Source organism: Sminthopsis crassicaudata, chromosome 1, assembly GCF_048593235.1.
Source record: "Sminthopsis crassicaudata isolate SCR6 chromosome 1, ASM4859323v1, whole genome shotgun sequence".
Lineage (NCBI taxonomy): Eukaryota > Metazoa > Chordata > Mammalia > Dasyuromorphia > Dasyuridae > Sminthopsis > Sminthopsis crassicaudata.
In genome coordinates this window covers 404,615,618-404,627,710 of record NC_133617.1, presented here as the reverse complement: position 1 = coordinate 404,627,710, position 12,093 = coordinate 404,615,618, and the positions used below count along the sequence as shown (strand labels likewise).

The 12,093-nt window shown below is 35.5% G+C and overlaps 1 protein-coding gene across 4 annotated transcripts in view; it reads left to right on the top strand.

Annotated features, from left to right (window-relative positions):
• The window catches only part of INVS (inversin), a 271,870-nt gene that overhangs the window by 215,043 nt on the left and 44,734 nt on the right, over window positions 1-12,093 (top strand). For all 4 annotated transcript variants that reach the window (XM_074280074.1, XM_074280075.1, XM_074280072.1 and 1 more), the window contains 2 exons: window positions 3,122-3,354; window positions 5,356-5,436. In XM_074280074.1, the coding sequence (XP_074136175.1) occupies window positions 3,122-3,354; window positions 5,356-5,436 (314 nt within the window). The remainder of the gene's footprint in view (window positions 1-3,121; window positions 3,355-5,355; window positions 5,437-12,093) is intronic.

Genomic DNA, 12,093 nt, shown 5'->3' with positions numbered 1-12,093 from the left:
TATATATATAAAGTGATTTTTAAAACAATTCTTTACTATTCAGTTACAGTGAACTATATTATTTGATCTAGTCCTTAGTCATTGAATGGGTATCTTATTGCACTGGTCCCAGACAAACTGGAACCTGGAAAAAACCTTAATTTAGTAAGACCAAGATTATCCACTGCAAATCATCTTGTCATTCCTATGTCTCTGGAAGAAAAAGTAGGATAATGACTTTGACCAGCTCTGCTTCACTTAAATCCAATTTAATTGTGCAATTAAATCTTGCACAAGTCAAAATATCACCCTTGTAACTCAGTGGTCATCTTCAAGAAGAATGAACAATGACCTCCACCATGTTGTTTAGTAAAAGTGTTCCAAACATGGACATTTTTTGTCTAGGGGAAATCAGAAAGTGAATTGTCATTAAATGATGTTAGAGGTATAACTATTATCAACCATGTGATTTGGGGCAACTATGGTAAGAGGATTACACCTGGAGTCAGAAGATCTGGTGTCTTTTCTACCACTTATTAGCTGTATGACTTACAGCTAGTCATTTAAGTTTTCTGTTATTTGCTTTTTTCACCTATAATATTAGTATTAAAACAATTCAATTTAATAAACATTTATAAAGTGCCTTACTATTCTGGGTTTGGAGCTGTTGTACACACTTCCATTGTCTTTGAAAGTGAGCTAAAACCATTATCCCCACTTCTAGGACATTTTTCTTTATATACTCTGAAAATAAATGATAACGAATGATGTACAACTAAAAAAAAATAGTAATATTAGTAACCAAGGAACAAATTCGGACCTACTTGGTATTTGAAATACTTGGATTCAGGAAGCTCAGTTTGGGCAGGAAAAAAAAAAGTTCCCTGATGGGGTGAAATTGGGTAATACCATTTAGGATTGAAGTTTAATGATTTGGAGAAAATATCGAAAATCTGTAAAAGAATTAATTGATCCCAGAAAAAAGGAATTTCTTCATGTGACAGCCCTTTTGATAAGTTTCGGATTGGCTGCTTTGGGATGGACTTCACTAAAGACAAAGCGGGGTGGTGTTCTTTCCAGTCTGGGGCTTGATCTAGGCAAGAAGAGCCCCAGAAAGAAAAAGAAATGGGGGAGCCCTACAACTGGTTAATTATGAAGAATTTGTCTCAAAAATCTTAGTGCAATTCTAATCTTTATGTAACTTAAAACTTTGTGTAGTTTTTGTATAGTTTTAAGTCTTATATAGCTCAAAACTTCACTAAGACATTTGGGACACTATATTGGCCAAGCTTGGTCCTGGAAAATACTTCTCTTTTAAGTGTGGGGTTGCATACACTACCCAACTGTATTGGCTTTGCATAATTGACTTTTCTATGTAGTAAAGGAAGAAGCAGGAAGGAAGGGGTTAATGGAGGAGTAGGAAAAATGGGAAATGACAAGTGTAAAAATAGCATGCACCAATAAAACCTAAAGAATTTTTAAATATAGCTTAATAAAATGAAGTACCCTGAAATAGAAATAATAAATAAATTTTCTGCTCAGGGTCAAAAATAGTGAGACTATCACTTACAATCCTTTATCCTAGAGACATTATATTTCTCTGTCCCTTTGTTCTAGGTAAAGTAATTTTTTCTTAGTTCACCTTATCCCTTCTCTACTGCCTGAAATAAAATATAAGCTTTTTGAAGGCAGGGACTACTTTCTTCCTCATTTTGTTCCTGGAAAGTAAATGCAGAGTTTGGTACATAGTAAGCGCTTACTAAATGCTTACTTAATTGAGATGTTTTATTTCATGTTCTTCATGAAAATCTCTTATCAGTCTTCTTCTACTATGTTTTGCCCATTAGACATTTAACAAATATTTGTTAAATTAGTAAGTTGATGCTGAATAAGCCTTATCTTAGTCTCAATGAAAGTGTTGCTGTGTAAAAAAAAAAACCAAACCAAACTTTTACATATCAAATGCACTTAATAAAAAGCTATTAGTAATAACAAAGATGGATAAATCTCCATTCTCCAAATATATATTACATCTGCAAATTGGTTTAGATTTTTTGGTACATATTTATTTGGAGTAGCTAACAAAAAACCAAAACAAAACACTAATTTTAAATATAGCCAACACAATATTATATATCTAGGGAAAGCCCAATCACAATTAGTTGATGATGGTGGTAACAATATCTGATTGAATTAAATTTGTTTTTTTTAATATTTTAATAGTTTTTATTTACCAGATATATGCATGGGTAATTTTACAACATTGACAATTGCCAAACCTTTTGTTCTAATTTTCCCCTCCTTCCCCCCCTTAGATGCAGGTTGACCAATACATGTTAAATATGTTAAAGTATAAATTAAATACAATATATGTATACATGTCCAAACAGTTGTTTTGCTGTACAAAAAGAATCAGACTTTGAAATAGTGTACAATTTCTGTGAAGGAAATCCAAAATGCAGGCGGACAAAAATAGAGGGATTGGGAATTCTATGTAGTGATTCATAGTCATCTCCCAGAGTTCTTCCACTGGGTGTAGCTGGTTCAGTTCATTACTGCTCTATTGGAACTGATTTGGTTCATCTCATTGTTGAAAATGGCCACATCCATCAGAATTGATCATCATATACTATTGTTGTTGAAGTATATAACGATCTCCTGGTCTTGCTCATTTCACTCAGCATCAATTCATGTAAGTCTCTCCAGGCCTTTCTGAAATCATCCTGCTGGTCATTTCTTACAGAACAATAATATTCCATAACATTCATTTACCACAATTTACCCAACTATTCTCCAATTGATGGGCATCCCCGTAGTTTCCAGTTTCTGGCCACCACAAAGAGGGCTGCCACAAGCATTTGTGCACATACAGGTTCCTTTCCCTTCTTTAAGATCTCTTTGGGATACAAACCCAGTAGCAACACTGCTGGGTCAAAGAGTATGCACAGTTTGATAACTTTTTGAGCATAGTTCCAAATTGCTCTCCAGAATGGAATTAAATGTTAAACAAATATTTCTCATTGATTAAATTAGCAGCCATTGTGAATTCCCAAGTTTCTCAGACAACCTTCCATATGAACTGGTTCATGGAATTCAGACCAAACAAGCTCACCTCAAATAAATGCTCTTTTTTCTTTCTTAGTTACCAGCTACGAAAGAAACTGTCCAAGCTTTGCAGTGCTCAGCATCAGGGTGAGGAAGATGAGGATGCGTGTAGAGAAGAGAAAACAGCCTTTCTCTTCCAGGTTGCTAAGAAGAAACAGCTGAACCCCAAGGCCTCGAAACCAGGCTCATCCTGTAAGACCCCCAAATCTACCAACAAGAGCAGCTCTCTCATCAGGCAAAACAAGCAAGCTGTCCTCAAACAAATATATGGTAATTCTCTTTCTCTCCCAGTTGAGTAACTATGGGAAAGAAGTTCACTTTATTATGCTCAGATCCTATGTGAAACATCCCCTCACACGCACACCCAATATGAAACATGAACTAGCTGTGACACAGCAATGAAGAAGGTTTTGTAGGAGCATTTTCTGAAATTCTCCCTTGAACAAAAGAATTCACACATTATTTTTAAGGGTTTAGAAAGTTTCTGAGCATTTAGACAATGCTGTGCTACATGTCCCCATATGATTTTTATTCTGGCTCACTAACTAATTTCATTAATTCCTACAGATGCTTTTTGGTATCTAAATGCTAAAAACCCAGTCTTTGGGAGAATGGTTTTCCTTCAGTCTTCATGGCAAATCCCCTTCTTTACACATGCAATTGTAAACTTGTGGCTGCCTTTAAAGTGCTAATCTATTACTTCATTAACCGAAAACATGAAAATATGGCTCTATAGAAACATAATATATAATTATAACTTCCATATTGTAACTTTCCCCATCACAATGTTGATATATCATGGGTCAGCATAAGAAATTAAATGGGAACTTGGGGGGAGTTTTGAGAAAACCTCAGATGACAAGCAAAGGCTAGCAGAAGATATAAAAAATGCTTAGAAATTCAGACATGCATAAAATATATTATAATAATACATAATATACACTCATTTCATCTTTTAATGCCACAATAACTCATACTTCTTCTCTGATATGAAGGGAGGGTCAAGATTTTCCAGATCATGGCCAGGGGACAGGATATCACATCCATAACCTCTTCAATGTGGAAGATATAACTATTTGGTTTTTTTAATAAACACTTAAGTATCCATGTTGTCATATTTGAATACATTATCTTTTTTCAGCTTTGTCAATTCACATATAGGAGATATTTCATAGAATTAATGTGCAATCCATCTCTGATAAAGCAACCAGCACAAAGGATATTCATTAAGTATTTATTAATGACAACTGATTCTACTGACTAATTCTAGGTACTTTTACTCTCTGAAATCAAAATAAGATCTGCATAGAACTGATGATTCTGTGAAAAGGAAAGGTGACAGCTAGATGATACAGTAGATAGATCACCAGACTTGGAGGGAAGAAGCCCTGAATTTGAAATCTGCTTCAGACATTGACTAAATGGGTGATCCTAGTCAATCACTTAATCTCTGCCTATCTCAGTTTCCTCCTCTGTACAATGGGAAGAATACTAGCACCTTTTTTCCAGGATTGTTGTAGAGTTGAAATGACCAATTTGTAAAAATAATATTTCTATAGAGCTTTATAAGGAAATAGAACAACAATAATAACCCACACCTATTTAGCATATTAAGGTTTACCCTTTGTGAAGGAGTTGGTGCAAATATGATTATCTCCTTTTTGCAGATAAGGAAGCAGAGACTCAGAGACAGGCGACTTGTGCAGGATCACACAGCTAGTGCATATTGGAATTATGACTTAAACATAACTTTTCTAAGTTTGAATCTAAGTTTTACTAGCTGGATGATCCTGAGCAAGTCATTCTCTTCTTAGTTTGTTTCCTTACTTATAAGGTAAGGATGTTGTAATCAACGATCTCGAAGCCCCTTTCTGCTTTAAATCTATGATGCTGTGATACAATGATTTTTTTCAAATGAGTCTTTCCAGCAAAACAAAACATAAACTTTTTTTTTTTTTTTTTTTTTTGGCAAGGGAATTGGGGTTAAATGACTTGCCAAGCATCACACAACTGGCAAATGTCAAGTATCTGAGGTCACATTTGAACTTTCCTAACTCCACTGAACTACCTAGCTGCCCCTACAAAGATATTCTGAAATGAGTTCTCTAATAGAATCCCAATCCCAGCGTCCCCTTGGCCTTCATGATACCAGCTCCCCATAAATAGACAAATAGGATCAACTTCTGTTTAGATGAGAATTTGGATTCGGATGGGGGCAGCCATGAGCCTCCTCCGTTGATTGGGTTGGTTGATGACTGTTTTTCCTTCTAGGAAGCTCTCAGGAAAGGAAAGTACATCACTCTGTCAGACCTTCATCCAAGCCTCCTTTCTCTGCCATGCACCTAAACTCAGGTAAGTCAGAGTCCTGTGGGCATACAGTCACTTTAGTGTCTGTTCCACAAGTTTATCTTGTCCTAATTTACATAACCCCCTGACATTGGAGGAATAGGCTGGGAAAGTTTAATGAGTTAGTTCTTTGTACACCCTGAGTTTTTAGTTCTTTTTTATATTTTAGGTTATCTGTGATTTTGTCAATATGGACACACCCTTAACTATCACAGATGCAGCCTTTCACCTCTTAGTGTGAGTCAATCAGTCAATAAGCATTTATTAAGCACTTACTATGTGCCAAGGACTGTGTTAAGTGCTGAGGATGTCAAAACTACAACAACAACAATAACAAAAACCACCCTACCCTCAAGGAGTTTGTCATCTAATGTGATAAAAATAAGGGATGATAAAATAATTCCAATAGATTTGTGGTGGAAAATGCCATCCACATCCAGAAGGAGAACTAACTAAATGTGGATTGATAGAAAATTTTCACTTTTTTGTTGATTGTTTTCCCTTCTGTTCTCACTTTTCTTTCACAATGTGACTAATATGGAAATATGTTTAATATACATGTATATGTATATTAATGTACATGTATAACCTATATCAGATTTTTTTCCCCTGTCAATTGAGGTTAAGTGACTTGCCCAGGGTCACACAGCTAGGAAGTGTTAAGTGTCTGAGACCACATTTGAACTCAGGTCCTCCTGACTTCAGGGCTGGTGCTCTATCCACTGTGCCACCTAGCTGCCCCCTATATCAAATTTCTTGCTGTCTTGGGAAGGAGAAGTGAAGGAGGGAGAAAGAAAAAATTTGGAACTCAAAATCTTATAAAAATAAATGTTGAAATGAGGTGATTCAAAGTAATTCCAGTAGACTTATGTTGGAAAGTGTCATTTGTATCTACAGACAGAACTATGGAGACTGAATGTGGATCAAAATATAGTAGTTTCCCCATTTTGTTATTGTTGTTTTGCTTGTTTTTTCTGTACTTTTTCCCCTTTTGATCTGATTTTTCTTGGGCAGCATAATGAATATGGAAATGTTTAAAAGAATTGTATATGTTTAATCTTTAAAAGATTGCTTGTGATCTTGGGGAGGGGGGAAGGAAGAAAAGGGAGACAAATTAAAATACAAGGTTTTGCAAAGGTAAAATGTTGAAAACTATCTTGTATTTGGAAAAATAAAGTACTATTTAAATAATGAAATGTTAAAATTATCTTTACATGTAATTGGAAAAAAATACTATTGAGGGAAAAAAAAAAAAGAGTAAGGGATATCTGCCACATTCTCATGATGTGAAAAGAAAGCAAGGCAGGCACTCAATAAACTAAGTAGTTTTTGTCAGTGGCTGTGGCTCGGAAAAAATCACATGAACCTCATCCCCAAATTTAGCTAGACTGTGTGGGATGGGTGCTGGACTCCTTTCCCAAATTAGCCAATCAGAGAAATCTTCGGGTATAAAGAAAAGCATTTATTTAGTCCCTGCAGGGAGAGGCCCAGCACACTCAGGAGACTTCCCAGCTCCCACCATGTATGTGCTCGATCTGACCAGCTTGAAGTAGTACACCCAGTTAAATAGCAAAAGATCCGAGCCTTTTCATTGGATAGACTAAAAGGAAGTAACCATCCTTGATCAGTGGTCACCAATGTTGTCTGCTTCCTTGTGTTACATCACTTCCTGTAATTTGTCACTTCCTGTAATTTCCTGTCACTGACTTGGGTTTGACCTTTAGAGATCTCCGCCTAGAGGTCATGTGACTTCCTGAAACCTGAGGCCCAAATATCATCTGGCCCTGGGAATAGGGATCATGTGACTTGGGCCTGAGCAAACTTCATCCCATCAGTCCCATTCAAGCCTATCCCAGGCTCCTTTGATGTATTAAATCCTCCAAATTTATAAGTGGGCCCACACTTAAAATTTGTAGGATTTAATACTTGGAAGGAGCCTAAAAGTTATATGTTGGCCTGGTGCTGTCAAAGGGAGAGAAAGGGAAAGGCGTTGGCAATACTCCCCTGGGCCAGAACCAGATGAAAATGAAAATATAATACAACATAGATAATGTTCATTTGTGGTTTTCTGAGTCAGTGTGCAGCCTGCAGGGATCCATTTGGCTTGAGCTCACTGCTGACCCAGGCAACTAACTATAAAGAAGTACGTAAGGTCCAAAGAAGCTAGACAGCTTTACACAGGTAAAAATGGGAGAGCTAGGATTCAAACCCAAATCCTTTTACTCTAAATCTGTCACTCTTTCCTGTCATGGAGTCCCTTGATCACATTTTAAAGTGAATCCCTGCAGGGCTTACATTCCCTAAAAATGGCCTGTGAGAACCCAGGATGCGCCTCTAAGCCATGTTATGTTATCGGAGTAGGATTTTAGAAGGTTTTAATGCCATTTTTTAAAATGGCTGCTTGATTTCAAGTTTGCATTTTGTTAACTTTTAAAAAAACTTTTCATAGAAATGTAACTTAGAAATCAGATTGCTTGCAATCCAACAAGCAGACTATGGTACCCAATTCTGCAATTAGCATTAGACTCTAAAATTAGAGGCAAATCCAGAGGATACTAAAAATCATAAGATCATAGACTAAAAGGGACCTTTAAGGCCATCTAGCAGATAAAGAAATTAAGGAACAGAGAGATCAAACGAATTGCCTAAGGCTCAGCTAATAAATGTACGAGGTAGGATTTGAACAAAATCTTTCTGATTCTGTCTAGTGCCTTATTCACTATATCATGTTATCTTTTAATTTCTAGTCATTTTTATCTTTCTTTAAGCAGGTACCATATAACACAAGAAAATATTTTTAATTTAATGTATATTAATTATTATATATTACAATAATTAATTAATAATAAATTACTCAACATACCATAGTCTACATGATTTCAAGACTTGGTACTCCAGCAGGCAATAATTTCATGACTGTGGAAGCTTCTTCCACCCTTGATGCAAGTGGCAAACAAGGCAAGAATCACTGTTGATATGCAAATGTGTTTTATGCAAAAAATTTTCATTATGGAAAAACTCTAATGGGTTTGGAATCTCGACACTTATAATAGGTTCCTCTCTAATACCTTCCTGCATTACTACTGAAAATAAACTGTTTTATCATCAAGTTAGTAAAAGTTTACAAAAATGATGATTTTCAATGTTAGCAGGGTTAAGAAATATATTTATGTGACTGAAATTTCGAAGGGGCAGAAACTTTTGGGGATGTAGCAGGGCACTGCAGAAGTTCTCAAAGTGATTATACTTTTAAACCCAACAATTCTAAAATTGGGAAGATACCATAAAAATATTATTAAGTAACTTTAAAAAAAAATCTCATGTCTGAGAGGAGCAGGATGGCACAATGTATAATGACAATTGCTCAGATTTATTTAGAACATATTATGTACCAAGCACCGTGCCATGTACTTTGTATTTTCTCATTGGATCCTTACAAACAACCCTGGGAGGTAGGTGTTGTTATTATTCCCATTTTACATTTGAGGAAACTGAGGCCCATAGAGGAAAAATGACTTGCCTAGAATCATACAGCTAGTATCTGTGGCTAGATTATAACTCTTGACTCAGACCCAAGGCTTTATCCAATCCAATTATCTGCCTCATAAGGGAAAGGGTTCTACATCCAAATTCCTCCATTGGCTCTTACTAAAACCCACTAGCAAATTGCCTAAAGTTTATTAGGTGACTCCCTAAAACTTCCTAGGACTTTTCTACTAAGTCACAGATGGGTTTATATACTGATGAGTTCACACCAATGAAATTACAAAATTGATAGATTTTCTTTTATTTTTCTCAATTACATGTAAAAATTTTTTAACATTCATTTTAACAATTTGAGTTCCAAATTCTTTCCCTCTCCCTCCATATCTTGAGAAAGGAAGCAATTTGATATAGATTATACTTGTGAAATCATACAAAAAATATTTCTATATCAGCCATATTGCAGAAGAAAACAAAGACAAAAAAAAAAGATCAAGAAAGAAAAATAATGCAAAAAAATTATGCTTCAATCTGCACTCAGACTCCATTAGTTTTTTCTCTGGAGGTAGATAGCAATTTTCATAAGTTTTTCAGAATAATGACATAGCTTTTAAAAAAAAACTATGTTACCATTATTTGTGAGTGGAAAAAAATCTGTAAATAACCTTTAACTTCATAGAATTGGGACTTAATAAATGTTTATTGAATTAAATTGATTTGGAAAATGGTTTCACATAGTGTGGAACAATAATGTAAGAAAATACCATAATGCAACTTCTAAGAATGACAAATAGAAGGCATATGGTGCATTCCCTTGCTCATGGGTCTCCCAGAAAGTTACTCTTGTTTCCAGGCACTTTGTGAGTCAGAATCCTTTTCAAATTATAGTTCCTGAGCTCCTCCTCCCCCCTCCCCCCCCCCCCCCCGCGGTTCTCCCCCTCCCCACCCCCTTCCCCCCCTACCCGCGCCTCCTCCCCACCCCCACCCCCACCCCCAATGATCCGTTTACGGTTCAGCCAGAGGTCCCTCCCTTTGCTAAATTTGAAGAACTAGTAAATGAGAGCAAAGGAGCCGCTAGGTGGTATCACAGTGCATAGGATGTTTGGCTTAAAGTTAGATTATTCCTGAGTTCCAATCTGAGCTCGGACACTTAATAGCTGTGTGACCCTGGACAACCTGTTTGCTTCAGTTTGCTCATCTATAAAAATGAGCTGGAAAAGGAAATGGCAAACCATTCCAGTATCTCTGCCCAGAAACCCTTAATGGGGCCATGAAGAGTTGGACACAATTGAAATGATCTAACAACAGTGGAAGCAACAACCCAATTAAAAGCTCTTGAGCTCATTCTCCTAAAAATACAAACACTTTCAGGGGGCAATGTGATTATAATTGCATCATCTTCCTGACTCCTAGCCTAGCACTTCACTCTGTACTACTATCCTGCCTCTACAAACAAAAAGCTGTAAGAGGAAAATATATCCATAAATACTCTGGTAGAGATATAAAAGGACATAGGACATTGGAGAGTAAGATACAGGAGGCAAGTAACAAATTGCTGTAGTTGTGTATATATTAACAGTTTTCTAAAATTTAGTACATGAAAAAAAGTAAAATATTGTCTCAAATGTAACTATTTTATTACCACCATAAAGCAATAGAGGATGAATAACTTGAGAATCTGAACTACAAAGTTTGAGATTTTTTTTCCTTTTCATAGTCATGAACCATCCCTACTGTAAGAGTGGAGTGGCTTTTAGCTTTCATAACGTGATGAAAATGGACAGTATTAGGACGCCTTCCCAGTGTTTTGTTTTTGTTTTCAGAATAATACCCATTTTCATTTATCTAATTAATAAGAATTCAGTAAACTTCATCTTCAACAATGTGTTTTCCTATTGACTCCCTTTGTTCATGACAGCATCGAATTTGTTTGATAAGTTCAGTGCTGTCAATGGCAAATGCCAAGTTCAGTGAATGCCTCCAACCATAAGTATCTATGGTAACATTTCTTTCTCCACTGGATTGTCTTATTCTATATAAGATATCCTATCCAGGAAGGTGATAAGTGACTGCCAGAATAATAGCATTAATTTAGTTCGTTTTAAAGAAAAAAAAAAAAAAGAGTAGGGTTGGGGAGATATGAATGACAATCATCTTCATGCTACAAAGATCAAGATGGTTTAACTTAATCAATAACAAGCTGTTTCAGGAAAACTTGTTAAACTGATACAAGAGTGGAACTAAGTACCTACTGAAGAGCTTCTGCATAAACATTTACTTTAGGGATGTAAATTTGTCATTAAGGCATGAAGTTTGTTTTTAAATGGCAGAACTTCTAAATCCTAGAAAGTTCTATCATTCAGATGAATAACTGAGATGTAACTTAAAGTATTCTGGTCTTGGAGAATTAACTATCTGAAGCACTGAGATTAATTGAGTGATTTATGGATACACAGCTTGTATAGACTATTCACTATATCAAACTTCTCCAAATAGAGCTAGCAAGGATCAGTAAAAGTAAAATCTGTTTGTTTAGTCATGTGCATATATCAAGAAATTATGATTTGGGTTACATAAATGGTTATTTCACGTTTGCCCAATAACATATTTTTTAAAAACAAAGGAAAAGAACATCATATATATGTTAAATTTTATTGAAATAAATAGCTTATGGTATGTATGCTAAGTGTAGTAAATTTTCAGTCATACATAGGTTCCTAAGAAACCCTTAAATGAACTAATATTAATTTTAAGTGATCATTAATTGAAATGAAAAGAGGCTTCTTTTCCTATTCCCAACTAAGGCACTAATAAAGCATGGAATTTTCTTTCCATTAAATATTGATCAGCTTTTTTACTTTGATTTTAACTAGTAAATATTAACATTAACCAGTAAATGTTGCTGAATGTCAAGGTTAAATTGCAGCATATATACATATACACACATTTGTAATATATACATAATATATGTGTTTCTATACGTGCATACACATGCCTTTTTATTGTTTTTAAGTCATTTCAGTTTTATCTGTGACCTTATTTAGGGTTTTCTTGGCAGATACTTGAATTGTTTACATTTCCTTCTCCCACTCATTTTAGGAAACTGAGGCAAACCAGGATTGTGACCTACCTAGGGTCACCCAGCTAATGAGTGTCTGAGCCAGATTTGAATTCAGGAAA